At 38.5% G+C, this 20,708-nt stretch overlaps 1 protein-coding gene across 7 annotated transcripts in view; it reads left to right on the plus strand.

Annotated features, from left to right (window-relative positions):
- ZNF385B (zinc finger protein 385B) overlaps positions 1 to 20,708 on the plus strand; it is a 149,583-nt gene that overhangs the window by 81,407 nt on the left and 47,468 nt on the right. For 5 of the 7 annotated variants that reach the window (XM_077181358.1, XM_077181356.1, XM_077181355.1 and 2 more), the window contains one exon: positions 15,220 to 15,350. The exons of the other annotated variants lie outside the window; for them this stretch is intronic. In XM_077181358.1, coding sequence (XP_077037473.1) covers positions 15,220 to 15,350 — 131 coding nt within the window. The remainder of the gene's footprint in view (positions 1 to 15,219; positions 15,351 to 20,708) is intronic. 7 annotated transcript variants of the gene reach the window in all.

The following is a 20,708-nucleotide window of genomic DNA, read 5'->3' on the forward strand; positions in this document are numbered from 1 at the left end:
TCAGTGCTATTTATGGTAAAGTGATTTTCAAATAATGCAGTGTTTGACTGACATTGTAGATTTAAGGTAGAATTCTTGTTTTATTTCGTGTAGGTGGGTTGGAGGACTTGAGATTCTGTGATTCAATGATCAGATTTTGATCAAAATGCTTTGATACATGTAGGAATAATGGCTGAAACTTGCTATCACTCTAGAAAGAGTAAATATAAGTTCTTGGACAGATAGTTTCCTTTGTTGCCACTTGCACAAATTCTAATGTCCCGAAATGGAAGCTCCTTTTGGTTTTTGCTGATTCAGCTCCCAGTGCTTTGTATGCAAGCTGATTGTTAGAGTAGATGTAAGGGACATGGCAACTAGCAGCTGTGCTCACGGTGTTTTATCATGAACTTTGCTAGGAAAGCATTATGAAAGATTAGCATTTAAAATGAGATACAACGGATATTTAGGAATAAAATTTGTAAATCTTGTATCTACTGTGAAGATAACCAATGCTGCTTTTGACTATGACGCACACTTGTCCTTAATATGAAAATAAAAGTGTTCCATGAACAAAAGATCCCAGTTCCATTACAGCTGTGGAACTTTCCATTTCATGTGCAGTGGTAGCATGACTCTGTACAAATTTTTTTGACAAAAATAGTATTTTTATGGAGTGGAAAATTCCACTTGCAGAGTGAGAGGGAATCTTAGCAACCTTCTTTTCCCAGAATTTGCAACTATTCCTGTGTTGAGAACTACTAAATTGTTCAATTGTCAACACCCAGATTTCTTAACAGAACTGTTAAAAGTTTTTCTGCTTTACTTCACCACAGGAATAGGTACATAATTCCAGAATTAAAATAAACACTGTTAGTGTTTATATTGTCTTCTGCGCTTCAAGTGGAAAAGACTGCAAGTACCATCAGAAAATAAAAATGCAAATTTGAAACAGAAATAAGTGTTCTTGTTTCTTAAGCTAGAGCATTATACTCTGTATAGAGATACAGAGAAATATAGAGCTGTTTCTGTCTATTTCTATATTATAATGTTAAGCCTTTGACAACACTGTGGAGGAAGGACTCACTTTTTTGCTGTAAAATGGACCCAATAAAATGCATTGCATTGGGGTTTCATTGGTGTTAGCTGGTAACATATGCTTGTGGTTTCATTTGCTTCTGTGAAATGTTGTTTTATTGATCTCTTGATCAAAACTCATGATAAAGCATAAAAGATATGGCGTTCTTTAAATGAAGCAAGGCCATGCTTGTACTTCATAAAATGACTGACTATGAATACCTTATTGCAAATTGTTTTTAACAAGTGCAATCATGGTACTCGTTGCTGGTCATCTAATCCTCTCCTTGCCAGAGTAGAATTGCTTCTCTTGTACATACAGCACTGTTTTATTCAGTCTTGATACAAATGCATGTGCTGTTGAGAATCTCAAAATCTCTTAGGAGATTATTTCTGCAGTTTGGTTCAGCTAAAAAAGGCTGCCACCGTGAACATTAAATATCTCTCAGAATAATCTTGGTGTCAATAAGCTTTCCATGATGTTCAGACCTGTTTTTCTCACATCTCTTTATTTCAGTTCTCTCTATTCTCCAAAACCTTTCAGAATTATTCACCTCAGAAGTCTTTTAAATACCTGTACCTCCTCTAGCCTCTATATCTGTCATGTATTTTTCCAAGGGTGTCCATTTTGAACTTTTTGTGTTTTCTAGACTTCCCAGAGCTTGCTTTACCTCACTCTTTTCAATTGGTAAATCCTCTCCCAGTTAAAAGGTACCTGCTGCTCATCACAATAAGCTTTATCAGAGATGGATTTATGAGTCCTTCCTTCATGTAAAGGACACATGGATAGTCTGAGCTTTGTCCTTCATGCTGTGACCAGGTTATTAGGCTTTTATTAGGCTTTTTCCTTCTTCACCTTAATTGCAACTCTGGCAGGTCAATCCCTTGCTCTTTCAACTCAAATATTATTTGGAAGTACATCAAGAATTTTTACTATTTATACCTTTCTTCTTATATTTTTCATGGCATGACCTAGAGCACTAAAAATTTTTCAGAAAAAATGTCCAGATATTTTTATTTTCTGTAGTTTTTTTGTCTAAGTATTTCTTAACTCTGCACCACTGTTTGATAGAGTTATTTATCAATCCATACCTAGCCCAACATATGAAGACTGGGTGGTTTTGAATTGATTTACAGATTTTCTCTGCTGTTATATTTGAGCATGTGTGTACAGAAATAGAAATACTGGGCAATGCTCATCATGTTAAAACCTCTGTTTTTATAGGCACCAAAGTTTGAAATCTCAAAGTCAGCTGCAGTTTTCTGATGCTTGCCGCACTGGAATCCTGTTGTTCTTATGATTTCTCTTTATTCCCATTTTAAGTTAATTTTTCCTATCTTTCACAATGGATCAAATAAACTTGTGATTATTTAATTCACAAAAATTAAATAATTTGCTGCAGGTGAGAACTCATGTCACAGGATGACTGTTTCTCAATTTGTTTTTGAGGCGTATTTATTCTTCTTTTTTCATGTTAAATGATTGCTCTTCTGAAATCCTTTGTTGCAAACAATGATTTTGAGGGGGAAAGAAAGAAAATGTTTATGGCTGTTTTGTATTCTGACTTCAGTGTTGTCTAAGGAAAAACTGATATTTTTTTTTCCTTTCTTTTCTTTCTTTTTTTTAATTCCAATTGAGGCATTAGTCACAGTAATCAATTTCTGTGTATTCCATAATTCAAGTGTGCTCCATAAAGCAGTTAAGATATGGGACATATATTTCTGCTCTTTTATAACAGAAAACCTTAGGGTTAAATTTCACTTTGCATGATTTTTTTTTGTGCAACTTTGAAAAGTGTTTAATAGAAGACGTTTGAATTTCATGTCTGAAAAGGTGTCGAACAAGCCTGAAACTCCATGTTGGCAGAAAACTGTAAGATTGAAAACTGTCTTTGCTAAGATGGTAAAATGGACCTTAAAAAAAACCAAAAAAAACCAAAGAAAACAAAACCCCAAACCACCAAAACTTGATACATATTAGATCTTTGAGGTAGATTTAGAATAATTTTCCTTTTCCTCATAAATCTAAGCCCTTTCTTATTGGCAAATGGACTTATTCTTCTGTTTCCTCCAATCTGACTATACTTTTTCAAATGCCTAAGAATCTTTTCTTTGAAACCAACTAAGGTCATCATGCATTTTCCTGGTCAAAATGCATAAAAGCAAGTTAATCCGAAATTCAGTTATTTGATCTTCCTTCTGCTGACAGAATATACTGTAGTAATGGAGAAATTTCTCCCAGACCCAAATCAAATAGTGACACAGAAGTTACAAAGGTGTAGGTACCACCAGTGGAGGTGGAGGGAGATCACTTCTGCTTCTCCTGGAGGTCACTGTGTAAAAAAAAATGGGATCCTTCTTCAGGTGATTGACCTGCAACTGCAGAATGCAAGTTCAGAGCTGCCTACTTGATCACCTGCTTAAGGAACTCCAGCTCCTGAATGTGGAGCTGGAGTTCCTTAAGCAGGTGATCAAGTAGGCACTACCCTATACTACTTCAGCTGTATATGGCACTACTCTCAGTGCCATATAACCCAAGCATTCCGACTTGGGTTGGAATCCTTGGGTTATATGGCACTGAGTGTATTCTGGGGTATGGTTTCACTCTGAAAGGCTGTATCTGCTGGGCAGATACGTGGCATATTTTAAACCCATTCTGGAATGCATGATGAACTATGAAACTATGTCTGGTGCATCCACAAAAACATACCAGCCTTGACCTTGACTAAGGAGCCAGTGTTTGATCCTTCCCTTGCAGATTTAGCATGCTACTGCAGCAGATATTTATGTGAGATGATATAATTCAGACATGTGCACAGAGATGGAGGGAGAGTCCATTAGAAGCAGTAATAGATAGAGGAGTGGGTGGGCTGTGATGCCCTCCCTGCGCTCCAAGTCACTCTGCACAACTCCCTCGCTGGGTTCCTCCTACAAGTGCTGCCCTGTGGAATGTCACTTATTCACCTCTTTGCAGTCAGTGTTGGCATGTTTCATGTCCTCAGTGGGCTCTTTGGTGCAGCAGTTTGAGAACTATGAGTCAGCAAAGAGCATGTAGCAATTTCTGTGGCTGTAGATCAAACAGAGGACATGAAACTGGTGACAAATACTTTGGTACCTTGTCTTGCCATTGCTTTGCACTGGGGAAGGTTCACTATAGTGTCTGACCTGGCAGCGGCTGCTTCTGCACAGAGCTCCTCCAGCTGAATTTATTCAGCCAAATTTCACACTTGTACTGCTGCTAATCCTGGTGATTCTCTGGACTTAAAAGGAATGATGACAGATTTTCACCAGGGTAATAGATCCACGTTTGAATGATTTGCTAGAGTTTTTTACATCATGCGTCATCGCCCCAGATCTCAAGTTTATAAAAGCAAGCTTGCTTCTCTTGTTTTTGTAAATAAAAGCAATTAAAAGGGAAAAGCAAAGTTATATTATAGAGTATTTAAAATATTTCTTTGTGTCTAACCATATACTCATCAACTGCCTTCAACTGTGACTTCAAAATCTTACATGAATAATTCTTTCTCCAAGAATCTGGGTAGCATTTCAGTGTTTTTGCTTTCCCTTTTGCTGGGAGTGGTATTATAGCTACTAGAAACATTACTGGGGGTGGAAGCCACACCTTTGCAACAGCAGTATTTTTCCTCCTTTGTTCTTTTTGCCTTTTCTTTCCACGTCACAAAACCAAAACACCCTTTCTTTGAATTATATAGTTTCAACTCTCATTGTTAAGTTTTGAACATTTTAGAAATACAAAGTCATATTTCAAACCATATGCTTTCTGTTAAGTGTGCACTGCCTTTCAGTCAGAAAATCCTCTCTTCAGTCTTGCCAGTCACAAAGTATGAAGTGAGGTTAGAGATGTGTGGTACTCTTGAGAATTAATAAGAATGTTTGAATGTGAATTTAAAGTCCAGTGATTGGGAATTTAAGCACATTCTTAAATCAGGCATCAGAACAGGGACCAAAAAAAAAAAAGGGCTCATTTTTTCTTCCTCACTACTCAGAATTACAGGCTCCATTATTTACCACAGTATATAACCAGGGATTTAGAAGTGAAAGGGAAATACACTACCTGTTCCAGGAGGTAAGCTAGAATCTTTCTGATGCTTAGATTCATCTTTAAACTCACATTAAGGATACTGTATATGAAGTATTGATTATTGCTTTTAAAATTAGAGTGAAATCTTACAGTTATTTTTAAGATAGGGAAAAGCATTATTTATTAGAACTGAGGAGGAGCTGCTTTTTAGTAGAAGAAAAACTGACAGAATAGCCATTTTGCCTGGTTTTTTAATTATGCAGCAAAATGTTGCAACATGATAACACACCAAACAACCAGTAGTGAAAGCAGTTCTGAAAAGAGGATTGAGTTTTTTTCTGTAAGATATCCTTATCAGGACATGTATTTTTATCAAGCATACTGTAAGGGTTTGAAAGTTCTTCTAAAGAAACCCTAAAAAGAATGCAGCTGCAAACCGTCTCATGGCAGAGGCAAGTCAGGAAATGTGGCAAGACTAATTTGGCTAAACAAAAAAAAATTTCTTACAGACTCAAGCAAGAGAGCTGTATGTGGGGGTAGGAAATGGAAAAGGGTTTAAATTGCTAAGAATGGTGAAGAACAACATGAATCTGTAGGAAAAACATTAGAAAATAAAATGAGACTGAAAGAAGCATCAAACATAAAGAAATCTCTAAGTGCACTTACAATACTTACAGAATACCAAATTAAAATTTAGATTGTTATCGTCAGAGTCAGATAAAACCAAAAGTTTGGGTTGCATGGAGCCAGTTTGTAATTACTTTTTGTCAGAAAGATCAGCTATGTTCATGTGACAGTAGCCAATATAAACAGAAAAAGCCTGCAAGAACATGTCAGAGTGTATCAATGAACCAGAATCTTCAAAGCACTGGCTCTGACAGACACACCACAAAGATGAAAATACACCATGGATGAAAATATAGATCTGTGGTACTTGTAAAAGAGGTTCCAGAACAGTGAGAAAGCTGATGGGGTCACAGTAATTTTAAAAGAGAAGAAAAAACAGACTAACTTTAAGAACTAATAGGTTATCTTTCTTTTGAAGAAAAGGCAAAATGAATTATGCCAAAGTATATAAAGGAAATCAGGAGCTGAGTAATAACCAATGCAACACATGAGCAGGAATCCCTATTCTGGAATGCAGGACTGGATTGCTGTGTTCATAAGGTGAACTTGAGTTAACACTGCCGTGTTGGCAGCTTAAACAGACACCATCCTGAGAAAAATAGCCAGAAACACAAAGTGGCAGGCATGAAATTTGACTGTTATGCTGCAGGGAAGATGAGGGCTAGTTCAGATGAGTCTGGATGACAATGAGATACATCAGTGCTCACAAAATTTTTCTTTTTTGCTGCCACCAACTTGGTACTCTCTGTTTCCCAAAGATGACTTCAGCTGACTGGGCTGCTTGAAGGCAAGTTTCTCTTTTGTTGGTTTGTGTTTGTCTACAACTGGTCTGATTCCCTGTGCTGCCTCAAGGGGAGTGTTAGGAGAAGAGGAGCAGTGAGGCTGCCCAGCCTGTCCTGGTGTCATCATGGAAAGGAGAGGCAGGCTGCACAGCACATTTTCAAAAAATGCTTTCAACTTCTCTTTATTTGTCTTTATTTTTAGCATACTGTTTGATTAATTACATTTAGTTTGTGAAATGAATCATATTAAAGTGATATTAATTAGTCTCTGGGAAACTAGAAGAAAAAAGAAGCCGTTTTTTGAAAGGCTTATATCATTTGAAGCACTGTTCAGTTCAAGTGTTTGAGTAAAAAAATTCTTATTTGGTCCAATCTCAATTTAACTTAACAGAAACATTCTGTTACCTGCTTCTTTTTCATTTTTTTTTTCCTTCTCCCTTTCTGAAGGTAAGCTGAGGATGGAGTTGCCTAAGTTCATGTCATACATTCTTTGCATCAAAAGTCTTTATGACCCAGCCTTGGCAGGGCTGGAGCACTGCTGCACCCCAAGTCAAAATAACATTTTTAGTCAGTTACTGGTGTTTCATTAATGTTCAATAACATCACAAATGCAGCAGTCTGGGCTAGCAGATCTGTTAATTTGAAATCTACTGTCTTTCTTCTCCCTTTATAAATAGAGGGTAGACAGCATCTATTTTAGTTTTATAAATTTTCAAGTTCTTACTTATTCATCAATGCTGACTTTGAGAATAAGTAAAGCAGTGCACCTTAATTCAAGAGAGACAGGATGTGTGGACTTTGATCTTCTGAATGCCGTGACCCCATGCTGGCTGTAACCCTGTGCTCCGAGGTCCCCTTTTATGAACTCTTCAAAAATTTCAGACACCATTTCTTTTCATTTTTTTGTTTCTTTCTTCCTCCAGAAGTTATTTTAAATGCAGCTCTGTAGCAGACAGCTAGCTAGTAAGCCTTTTAAGTTTAATTCTAAGAATAGCAGGGAAAAAGCCAGTGAAATTCAGTTTATTAGTCTTTTAGGTTATATTTTAATGTCGAATAGCAGGCTGCCCTTCTTCCAGGGTCAAGTTGCAAATACTCACATAATCACAGATTATTCTGAGTAGGAAGAGACCCACAGGGATCTTCAAAGTCCAGCTCCAGCTCCTGCACAGGACAGCCCCAAGAATCACGGGGCACATTTCAGGCATACAGTGTGCTTTTCTCACAGATCATCAAAGCTAAACACACAATTACAACAGCCCAGGTTTGTTCAGGCTTGATAGCTGCTCACTATTTCACAGCACCCAAAGTCACAAAAGCACCATGTTGAAATGAAATTATTATTTACCTCTGAGTCTTAAGCTGTTTGTTTATATGTGTATATGTATATGTTGAAGTGCTGCAGAGGTGGTGGATTATACCCTTAGTGACTTAAGTAAGCACCATGGCACTGATTAATACTGGGAAGCCTTTACAGGACTACATGGTCTGTATTTTATTATACGTTTTGGCTTGCTAAAATCATTCATGATTGTGGGGTCACAGCAAAAACATATGAAGCTTCTGAATATTGTAAGGCACTGGTAAATTTGTAGTACTTGCCTTCCTTTGGTGAATGACCTACAGAACTCTTGTGCTCTTTCCACAGGCAGGTTCAAGTGCCTTTCTTTGTATTGTTAGGTGAGAGAAGTGCTAAGCCTAGCTCCTGCTCTCATCTGTGGAGTGAGCTCTCTGCACTGTTTGTTTCCAGGTGTGGTGCTACAGGATGCACTGGTAACTTGTAAAGCTTGAGCTCTGGCTTGCCCCTTGCTGAAGATGTTCAAGAGGGTGGGCTCTGAAAACAAGTAGATGTAGTATGTCATCTGATTAGGAGGAATTGAAATCCTCCAGGAAATCTGATGAAGATGTTCTTGTTGCTTTAGTTAGGGGCAACAGCTAGAAAAAACTTGTATGTGTTTGATCTCCTTTGGACAGGTGCTTGTGTGCTGCATGGCCTATATGTGGCAGAGCAATTCAGTTCAATGTGGAACATGTGTAGACTATATGGACAATATCATAAAGGTTTCTAAATCTTCCTTTCTTCCCTGTATATTTTTTTTTTTATTTCTAAGTAGAAAGATGGTGGTTTTAAAAGCATATGCCTAGCTATGGAAATGATGGCAAGGGGAAGATTGTGACTGGTGTTGTGATGGTTTGGGTAGAAAAGGGGTGGAGTGAACTTCTTTTGAAATTTCTGGTTATTTGAGAATTGTAATTGGAAGGAAAATAGATTTCATTTCATGGAGACCTGGGTTTCTGTTGCCAATATTTTCAAGAGGCCTCTTCGAATAACCTAAATTAGTTCTTGCAGCAATCTTTTATATGAAGGATATTTACAGGGCAATATCAATAGAAAAACTTAGAAAACAAGAAGCAACTTGGGTAACTGTATTTTGTATAGGAGATTGTGTATTAAGCAGGAAAAGCAAATGAGGCATGAAATTCTTGGAGCTGTGATGATGTTCAAGAGCATTGGAAGTTGTCTGATGTGGGTGGTTAAGGGATGAGACACATCTGTGAGGATGTATCGATCTAGACCCCTCTTACCTTTGTGCACAGCACTACTGAGCTGGGGGGTTGGCATATTGAAGGGGAATAAGGAGCAAGAAGCCAGCTGCAAACATAGAACTGTTTGTCCAACAAACAACAAAGGATTCCCTCAGCAGCATTCCTGGTGACAGACAGGTTTGGTTTTTGTGGGTAGCAGCTCAGTACCTCCTGAAAGAAAGCCTGTGCTCCTGCTCATGGGCACAGTACCTCCTGAAAGAAAGCCTGTGCTTCTGCTCATGGGCAGGAGTTGGATTTTGAGAACAATTGGGTTATATGAGACTTGAAGGGATAACAGACGCTAAAAAACTAACTGAAATTAAGGCCTTTTCTCCAAATTATGAAACTTTCAAGGTAATATGTGTTGGGCTCTTTTGCTCCTGTTCTTTATCAGGGAAGCTTCAATTTGTAAGAAAACTTCTGTTCCCTGAACCAGAAGGGAAGAGAGTGCAGTGCTTATTCCTGGGACCATCACAGGCTTGGTGCTCAGCACCAAAGCACATGCACTGAGGAAAACAGTGGAGACTGTTACAGGAGTTGCACCATGCTCTGGACAATAGTGTGCCTTCAATAGTTGTTACCTGATGTGTTTTCAATCAAGGGTGACAGCAGCACAGCAAACACCTTCTTTCATTGCATTTGGGTTGGGACAGTACAAAAGGCAAGGGTGGGGGCTGGTTTAAACAAAACAAGTAAAAGGATGCTAACGATTTCAGAAAGATCTCCATTAGTCCAGATGGCAGGAGAACAGAGAGCTGAAAAAGATGCAGCTGTTTTTTCTTTTATACTTGGAAAACTTCAAAGTGAAAACAAGTCCATAGAAATGTCTTCTAGAAGCAGATAAGAACAGAGGAGGGGGTAATGCTGCTCACTCAGTCTGTGGAGACCAGGGGGAGAAGCTTGACCCATCCAGAGGATTCTGAGAAAAAGAAATAGGGATAGACTGCAAAAATTCAGCTGATCTTAATGTAGGCCAGAACATTGCATTTATTAATAGTTGATACTGGTTTATTAGAAAAAATCCAGCTTTCTGAGCTTGATCATGTTAAGCCTTGACATGGCACTCTATTTTTCAGTCAAACAAACAGTCTGGGTTGCTTTAGAAGTCTAGAGAATGATCTCTTTTAAGAAACTAATGGCAAATATTTCCATAGTATCTACAGATAATAACAAATTGCAATTGTGCTCCAGCCAGCATGTTTCTTCTAAATATAGTAAAGGATGTTTTGTAATTTATTTAATTGCTTAGACTTGACAAGGAGCCAGTGCTAACAAACTTGCTTTGATAGCAGTGCAGTGCTTGTGGCATTCTTTGGCTTGGGAATGAAAATGCTGAGGAGAAACGTGTGAAATAAACAGTGAAGCAAAACTGCTGTAAGCTCTGCTGCTTCCCGTGCAGGTGTGCAGGTCCTGAGCCACAGGAGGGACAACTGCATGAGGGAGGGGACAGCAGCGTGAGTCACACGTCCTGCAAGTACAGGAAGGACAGAGCTCTTCCTGGTGGTACGGGCAGGGAATTGTGATGCAGTTATTTAGGGAAAATGCAAGATAATCTGTTCCACTTCTAATTATTTGGACTTCACTTCCTACTCCATCTGTTCTGGTATCTTCCATAAAAAACCTTTGGGGATTCCAATTGTTATTGTAAACTATTAGAAAGGCTGCAAGAAGAATAAGATTTTTCAACTTTCAACTGCAAGAAGAATAAGATTTTTTAAAATTAACTTTCTAACATATTTGTCTCTAAAATACTGAAATTCCAGTTTCCTATTGTTTTGTCTGAATCTTGTCCCTCTGAACCCCCCCTCTCCCCAGTAGACATCATTATTTGTCGATATATACGATTTTGATATACTAAATGTAGAGGTTAAGGTGGATGTAGATTGCCCAATGCATAGAAATTTGTCACTCAAATACTTTTATTCAGTCCTGAGAGTGTTTATGCTTCTATTCTCTTGCTCTGAGTGTGGATTGCTTCCTTTGATAGGAGGATTAAAATATTATAGTACCATCTTTAGGTAACAGGAAAACAGGAGAGACTTGAGTATGGCTTTAGATTTCTCTATAGTTGCCTTTAATGAAGATGTTGGAAGAGAATGCTTTCAAGTCTGAAACACGATTCATTTATTTAAGTAAGCTGAAATGATTCATGAATGTGTTTTATTATGAGCATGTTCTGTGATTGAATTGGAGGGTTTTTGTATAGGGGTCTAATAATGACCCAAATCTGAGGAATTAATGAGCAGGCATTACACTTTTTTGTGTTTTTCAGTGACAAAGAAAAGCATTTGGTGAGAAAATCACAGAATTGGTGATTTTCTTGGTGCCACTTTTACTTAAAGAAGAGGACCAGTGACTGTTTACCGTGGCCAAGGTTAACTGTGATTCCCTCTCCCAAAACTGCAGTCTTGCTAGTCTGGAATTCTGTTTTTTTTCTGTGAAGCTGGAAAAGTGGGGATGTTGGTAGAGATTCTTCAAGCCCCTATGTTGCCTGTCCCCTTGTTGGCAACAGGCTAAAGCTTGCTTCATTGGCTCTGGGGACAAGTCTTGCCACAGGAGTGACAGATACAAGACCTTCTAATTGCCCCCCAAAAATATCACTTGCACTGCTTAATCCATTGCACCTTGTTAGAGGCAGATTAAATTTGGGTAAAGATTACAACCTTTCCTAACTTCTGTAGAAACATCAGTGTCCCCAGGGCCAATGAAGCAAGCTTTGGCCATGTACTCACTGCATTGCAGTGTATGCAAAGCCATGTGTACATGGCCAAAGAGGAGCAGCACCTGTTACACAGGGACTTGTTTGTTCAGATAAATGTGTGTAGGAAGAAGAAAAACTTTTTAAAAAATGAGACATTTTGGGTAATCTGAAAACCTCTTTTCCTCCTCTTTGACAAGAGTAAAAGGGACCAGTGAGGATCAGTGCCTGTTGCAAGGTCTATCCACAGCGTGCGTTCCCAGTACTTAGATAACTCCTGCTGTGGGAGTCAAAATTGAATTTATAAAACACTGTTTAACAAGTATGAAGCTGAAATAAGCAAATGCCTTTGGAATAAATATAACTGCTCTTTCTTGTAAAGATTTACAGGTAGTTTAAAACAATCTGTTCTTGACATGGTAAGTTGTCTTTACCATTAAAATGCTACTGAAATTATAAACATCTGTTAAATTAATGAAAGATAATGATAATGAAGCTTGTCAGCAGCACATTTTTTGTGCCAATATTCCTGCTTAGTTCAGGTCTGAATAAAGATTTGGTGGAGTGGCGGTGAGAATCTATTTGACCATTGGGAGAAGTGCCAGGGCAAAACTGCCCTTTGCATTTGATTTGATGGTTTTTCCATGAAGTGCTTCTACTTGTAATTTAGGCCACCTTGACAAGATAATTCCTTCAGAGGCTTTCAGAGGTGAGTCTAAAAGCCAAACTTCAGTCCAGCAGGGTTATCGATATTTGACTGGCAATTGTTGAAGTAGTAAATCGGCAAACAAAACAAACACATTTTTTATGAATAATGCCTTCACTAATTAGTCTGGTAGGTGTATATATTTTATTTTCTGTGTGGGCTCCAGATGTAATTTAGTCTCCTGGTTATAAATTACTCAGGTAGCAGAAAAAACATGGACTGCAAAACTAGAGAGAGATTTCAGATGTCTTTTTCACATGAAAGATTCTGTGCTCAACCAAGGAGTACAAAGACGGTTGCATTTTTTTCAGTAGGATGCCTTAAAGATTTTATGCCACATGCTTTCTATACATTGAATAAGGACAGTATCAGAAAATTAACTTTGATTTCAAATGTCAGTCACAATCTAAGTCTATTCTGTTGGGGTTTTTTTCTGTAAAATTGAGTTAGAATATGTAACCATAGCTTCATTGAAGTACATTTATGTAAAGAGAGGATAGGTCTTCTTTAACTTCACAGATCTTTAATTGCTTATGAACTTCAAAGAGAAACTTGCAGAAGTTAGATTGATGATGGCCCTTTAGGTAATTGAATACAACATAGTTCCTGTTTGAATGCAACTCTGAAATCCAAATTATGTAAATCTACTGTTTCAGAACCAGCTAGTAGAAATAATCATAATTTTTGCAGTTGAAGATAGTTTCTTTGGATAAATTCTCTGACACACTTCTTTCCTATTGATTCATCTTTTCCATTATGGATATGAATAAGAAACTATAGGCATGTTAGCCTTTAGCTTTTTGACGTTTGTGACTCCACTTGAATAAGCTTTGACGTACAGTTAATTAGGCACAACTGTCAATTAGTCTCACGGGCTTATGCAGGAACAAACTTGACATTTATGAAAGTATTGGGATAGAAGAAGGGAGAAAATATTCTGGGACAGTTTCTCAAGCATATTTTTCCTTTCAAGTAGTGCAGCTCTGTTGGGTATGAAACATTCTCTTTGCATGGCTGTCGTTGACCCATCTTTGTGGAATCATGATTCTTTTCCTATAGAAGAAACAGAGAATGGATTACAGCCTGCTATTCATGTGCTAGACCATAATATAATGTTTACTATGCTGCAGCTGAGATCAAAATGACTGTCTCTCCAGCATCAACAAAAATGGAGCTCAGGGCTAATTATAAGTGTTTGTTCATCCAAAAAATCCATGAAGCCCCATCTGGCTTCTGAACTTAGCTTTCCTCTTGGATACTATAAGATGGACTTGAAATTGTGACTGTGGAGAGAGGACAGTGAAAAGGAGGAAAATCTCTCCTTTGCCTTCAGTTTTGTGTGTCCTTAACAGGCAGAAAGGGAGATCCCTTAATGGAAGACTGGTGCTCACGCAGCACATACGGATTGCCTGGCATTTTGCAAGTGGACACAAATGATTTGGTTTTATGGGAGGAGAGAAAGAAAATTGCTTGTTTACTTCTCTAACCCCCTCCTTCTAGCTCTCAGTCCCCCTCCCCTTACCTCCTGCCCATTCCCTTCCTGGCTGGGCTAGAAAAGCTCAGATGCCTTCTCTGAGAAAAAGCTCAGGTATTGTGTAAGCTGTGCTTGAGACAAGGGAAGCTCCTTGGAGGCCTGTTATGCTCCCAGCTGCTGGCCACTGATGAGTGGGAGGAGGAGGTAATTATGGAGAAATTGTGACAGAGGTAGGAGAGACAGAGTGACTCACCCTCCTTTAGAGGTGTGGGACACTTATGTTCCACTGCCTGCTCCTGTCGCTGTTGAATTATTTATTCAATCCAGGAAGGAAACACTGAGGGTTTTTCTGGTTTGTGGGGTTTTTTTTTGGTTTGTTTTTTTTTTTTTCCATTTTGTATTTCAATGAGGGAAATTTTATTTGAAATCTATTTTGTATGGTTTCAGGGGAAAAATATACTCCCACAGGCATAGCTGGGAGCTGTGTGCTAGGCACACTTCTTGTGTGAATAGGGTAGATAGCTAGTTTAAAATGAATATTTGGACATCTGTGCCTGACCATTCCTTTGGGATCTTGTTGGGCAATGATTCTTAAGTGTATACAGAAAAAAATTCAGCATGTAGATTTCTAGAAAACTTTAGTTTGGAGAGCTCCAATTTATGAAATAGTTAGCATTGCATTGTAAAGATTTGTGTTCATCTGTATGCTAGCTGATTATTTAATTGTTGGCTGTTTTCTAATATTTGCCTTGCACTGTAAAAAAGGCAAATTTTTACATGTTCAATGAAATGTTGTTTGTATAACACCTGATAGTTAGTCAGAAGAGGGGAAAAAATAACATGCAGATCACTATTTGGAAACAAACCTCTGGATTTCAGCATATATGTATTGTCCGTGCTGGCTGATCTAGTAGGCAACCATGAATTGCAAAAGCAGCTGATTTTCATGGGCACCCATCCTGGCCTTTTTGGCACAAGTAGAATTTTGTAGCTGTAGAAAGGATTTATTCTACCTGCCAGCGTGATTTATATACCATATGTCTTCTCTTCAGCTTCTGAGTATCCATGGCCATAGGGAAGTGCTCTGCCTCGTCTGTACTGTGTGTAAATAGGTTCCTTTTAATGATATTAACTCCTACAGAGCCTTTTCATCAGCCCCTGTGTAATTTTTTTCTTGGCAGTTGTGTCAGCTATACTGTGTGTGTTGCAGAAAGGAGAATACCATGAATTCCTGGTTTTGTTTGCTCTTGGCAGGCACTACTACACTTCCCACCCTTGTGCGCACACCTACCTTGATGATGCAGCCTTCCCTGGATATCAAACCCTTTATGTCCTTCCCTGTGGACAGCAGTTCTGCTGTTGGATTCTTCCCAAATTTTAACACAGTAAGTAAAGGTGTTTCCACATTTAGTTTCAGTGTATGCTTTCCAATCTGGTTCTAATATCCAGTCCTGAAGCTGCCTTAAAGCAGTGCATTGCTTACACAGTTCCAGGGAGCCCTTTTATTCTGTGCCACAGTGGTGGCTTTTCCCGCTGTATGAAAGGCTTGGAGTGGTGTTCAGCCTTCTCACTGTGAATGGGGCTGATTGATTTTTAACTTGGTCTCTTGAGGTGGTGTTTGCATATGGAAAAAAACAACCCTATGCTATGCTAAATATTTGAGAAATGATAAAATTATTTGGAGCATTTCTCTGGACATGTGTATTTCTATATGCTGTAAAAAAGGAAAAAAAAAAGCTAATGGACGGACAGGTGTGACAGGTAAGACCTAAATCCTACACCGCTGTGAATCAAACTAAGTCTAATACAACCAGGAAAGCAACTGGAGGATATTGTTAATTTTGCATAATTTCAACATTAAAGTGTAAAACTGCACAGCCAGCCAATATGAAAAATGTGAACTTGTTATTTTAACTTTATGGTAAAACATCTTGGTTTTTTTTTTAAACAAACAAACAAAAAATATTGCCAAAATAATACTTCTGTGGTTCTTCAAGTTCATCAGAGCAGCAATTAAAAAAATACTCCCTTCTTTACTTCTCACTTCTTTATCAGCTCATAAAAAGGCAATGAGTGTTATCAAAATGCTTGTTTGCCATCACATTTTAGCTTAAATGTTTAAGCTAATGGCAAGAGGAGGGAAACTGTTGAGTCATTCCTGCCCAGTCAGCAGGTACGGTGTGTCTGTAGGTGACCGTCACCTGCACTGCTGCACACTGAGCTTGTCACCGTGGCTGCTGGGGGCAGAAAGGGGAGCAGTGTCACCACCACCACCACACAGTCACCAGCTGAACCACTGCCAAGTGTTTCCTTCCACAAACTAACTGTCTGTCTGAAATTGGAACAGCAGCAGCATTGTTTCTCCTCGTGCTGTGCAAATCCACCCTGCTGCCAGGCCTGGTGCTGCAGCCCGTGGGGATGTGGGGCAGGTGTGGGGTGACAGGTGAACCAGCTTCTCCCACGTGCCAGCAGCCCAGCGTATGAACAGCAGCAAACATTGCTAATTCATTGCAGAACATGTATGTGAAAAGTGTGCATTTATCAGGGTGATGTGGGGATGTGCATTTGCACAAAGATTTAAAAGATTAGAAAAAAACTAGGTATGTTAAAAGAGCAGGCTCAAAACTCAATACCATATTACTAAAGAAGCAGTGTGTCACTACCATATCTAGACATGATGCAATTGATATTAATTTTCCAGCCACCTCCTAATACTCTCAGGAATTTTGTTTGTTACTGATTTGTTTGCTTTCCACATGCACAGGTTTTCTAGGTGAGCTTTTTCACAGAATAGTTCATTATGACTCAGGGGAACTTTTCTTCAGAGATGTAGTTTTAGAGTTAAACAACCATTATTTGCTTTCTGGTGGTATTACTGAATATCAGAGTTGCAGTAGCCTCTAGAGACAGATTAATTTTTATATTTACACTGGTTTTGCCTAGTTTATATTTATCTGGGTTACCTTTCATTTGCCTTATTCCTGACATGTTTATCATTCCCAACTGTCATTTCTTTCCAAACTTCTGTAGGTTTGATTAGAAATTAGACCTGGGGTGATTGGCAAACATTGCCAACTTGGTGTCTACTTCCTCCCTTGGAATTTTGATAATTATATAAAATTATGCTGCTATACACCACAGACATTGCATATTTAAACTCTATATTTTAAGAAACAGTGGTTCAGTACTTCTCTATTTCTAATATGTAGACTTTGCCATTTATCTTGCAAGAAATGATTTCCCTTAAGAGTCTCTCACAATGGCCTTCAAAACTCATTGGAAAACTAAATCATTCATGGTTATCTACTGACAGGCTCATTGAATGCCAGCTGTCATGTACTTCCTTTATTTCTAACTTAGCACAACCTTTGCAAATATAGATTTCTAGGTTTTTGTATATGTAGTCTTTTTTTTCCGTTTTCATTCCAAAGTGGTGGCAATAGTATATAAAAGTGTTTAAAACAATTTTTCCAGAAGATGATTTTGAGTTCAAGAAGCAAAATCCAGTTGATCCATAACATATGCATCACTCAAAGAGCCACAATCTTTTATCTTATGCAGGAAGTGAATTTTAGAAGAGCCAAAAAAGCCATCATTTCCTTTATGGATCAATTAGGAAATCTATGCGCTTCATTCATAGGAGGACTTGTCAAGGACTGCAGACAGGGAAACCTCCAGTGTGCTTCCCTTCATCTCTTTGCCTTCCAAGGGGCTGAGGGGACCCTTCTGGGGTGCTAATTGTGCTTGCACTAGTTCATTGAAGGTGGCAGAAGGAATTGGTCTGAGACAAAACTTCTTTGGATCCACCTGCATTTTCAATGGCTGTCAGAGACAGAAACATTTTTCTAAACCTTGCCAGGAGGTGGTTTCTAACTTAACATCAGTGGCCTTAAAAAAGGGAAGTTTTTGCATGGGAACTTAATACAGTAACTACCAAGGCAGAAAAACAAGGTAAAATGTATTAACTATAAACATCTTCAAAGAAACAGTCCCTACAGTTTTTTTCCCAAAAGAACTTCTCTTATTTATGGAAACATATTTAAAATCTGGGGTAAACCCTTTCTTATTTAGTTAACTTTGACAGTTTTCAGTTCTGAAAACATCTGTGATTCTCTAGATAAAACGTTAGCATTCCCATTTTGTTTATGGAAGTGTTTTGATCCCTAGCTTCTCTCCACAAGGGGTACTTTCAGCTGAAGCAGTGAGCAGACCCTGATTTTGTAAAAGAAAAGCCTACTCCAGTCATATCTTATTTTCTTGATGGAACTGTGTGATTTAGCTTAAGCTGTCTCCCCTTTGCTTCTCTTTAAATCAATAGTTCTAAATATGCTGCAGATGTATGTATAGAAATTGCCAATTCATGCCCCAATTAAATTTGTCTTTGTTCATTAGGACTTATTACATAGGAAAAATTATTTGGGGAATGATTGCACTAACTCACTGGATACCTATCTTTATTCCTCTGTATAAAACTTTTCTGTTTCAACAGATCAGCCAGAAGGGGATCTTGTAAGGGCAGGATGAAGGATTCCAAGCAAAGAGGATTGCAGAATAGGTGCTGTCTTCCCTGCTCTTTTCATATCAGTAGCAAGTAGTTTTGTCAGAACAGCAGAGGCATGATCAGACTGTCAGAGTCTGAGCCTGAGTTGCTGCATGGAAGGAAAAACCCTCTGTCAGAAATGCTGCAGCAGTGGATCCCAAGGTGACATCACATTTGTCCTGGCATCAGGTTCCAAATGGAATACCCCATTTCAATACCTCGTCTGAAATGCAGAGCTTGAATCAAATTATCAGATATTATTACTGAACATGTTCTTGTTTATAAGAAATTAAGAACCATCATTATAGGAACTTCCAAAACTTCTCAAACTTCTAGTTTGAGATGGATGTGGACCAGAAGGTATTGTTTAAGCAGAGTTCTTTTTCAGCATACTAAAATGACTCTAAAGATGCCTTAAGAGGTTAAAAACTTGCATATTGATTACATTCAAAATATGTATGTCAAGTATATAGTCAATGGAAATCAAAGTTAATTTTAATTCCCTGTTGCGTGTTTATTATAAGATGATCTTTAATTTTACACTTGCTGGTTTCTACCACGCATTCTTTCTCTAAACCCCCTGATTCTTTATCTCCTGTCATCCATCTTCCATCTTTATCTCCTGTCATCCAGGTGTACTGAATGATGAAAGGATACTTTGTGATCACATCATGGTACATGTGCTAAAGTGGCTGAAAGCCAGGATTTATCTTGCAATGTCAAGATCACTGATCACTTCATGATCACTGTCTCCATCTCCTGATATCAGGGTTGTGTACTCCCCAAAAGAGAAATCACAAAACTCCAGTATATTCTGCCTTGTCCTGAAATGAGAGCAGTACTACATGGTTCACATTTAGTTGAAGTAGTACATCCAGGGACCTGTCAATCTGCACAAATACATTATCAGCAGCTTCTCAGATTCTATCATCATAGAAAATAATCAGCAATTCATATGCTTCTTTCTGAGTTTGTTATGGCCTCAGGGGTAATCAAAGATTAGAGCATCTCTTGTAGCTTTCACATTAGTGAAACATTTTGCATCTAACTAGCCCATGATTGGTTTCTAAATGCTAGTTCATACCCTTCATGTTTTAGAGGACACATGGGTTAATGTGGCCTAGTTATTGCCTCAGTGTCTTATTTCTCTTCAAGTAGCTTTATGCTGATTCTTTATATTAGAGTTCTCTCAGTCCCCTTGCAAAGTGGACCAGAGATATTTTACATCTGCCAGTGAAGGTGAGCCAGCTGGAATGTGCTACAGGAAGGGAAGAGGAGCTGACTAGTAACTCAGTCAGAAATTTCTGACTCTTCTCCAACATTAGCCCTGCCTGGACTAAGTATCCCTGGCCTACCCCCAAGACAACTACAGGGAGGAACTGATTTTCTCTTTCCTCTTCTGCATTTTCAATTATTACTCACATTTTTATTTGCTGCCTATCTTTTCTCATTTGAAGGGCACAGTAATCACCAAGGCAGAAGCTGAGTTCAGCAGATAAGAGCACAGGGCACCCGTATCACCAGCTTCCCTCGCCCCTCTGTGCCAAGTGCCTCTTCTGCCTTTCTGGCAGGACACTGTGGCTTGGGAGCTTTCTCTTTCCTTAGCAGGGTCTGAATTCAGCCACTTAACACCCTGCTGCAGTGCCAAAGTACGCTTTGCAGCACAGGATTGTATATGGCAGGAGCAGATTACAAATGCAGCCAACTGGATGTTGCCAACCTGTTATCTACCATCCTTTTTATCCAAGCACTCTGTCCCTGTGCTCTGAATTCCCCTTTTCTATTTTTTTGGAGTGCTGAAGGGAAGTGACCTTTTCTGGTCCTCTCTATCTGACTCCAGAGAGGAGGTAAAATTTTTTAAGAGCCATACTTGACGTTCATTACCCACACAGAAAGGAAATTTAAGCAATTGATTTAGGAGTAGTGTTTTGCAGGGTAGCTGGATATTTTTCTTGAGGATTTTTGTTGGTTAGGGTTTTTTTTAATTAAGACACGACAATGTTTTTCTTACAAACCTCTTATATCCTTTATAATAATGCAGGCAGACAAGGACTTCAGGTCTTACTTCTATTCCTCTTTTGAAAACTTAAAAATGTTCCTATTTCACTTCTAGTTGTTACGGATATAAAAGTTCACATTTTTCAATTCATAGCCAGAATCATCCAATTCTCAACATGAAGAGTTGTCCTATTGCCATTTATTA

This window comes from Agelaius phoeniceus, chromosome 7 (genome assembly GCF_051311805.1).
Source record: "Agelaius phoeniceus isolate bAgePho1 chromosome 7, bAgePho1.hap1, whole genome shotgun sequence".
NCBI classification, from domain to species: Eukaryota; Metazoa; Chordata; class Aves; order Passeriformes; family Icteridae; genus Agelaius; species Agelaius phoeniceus.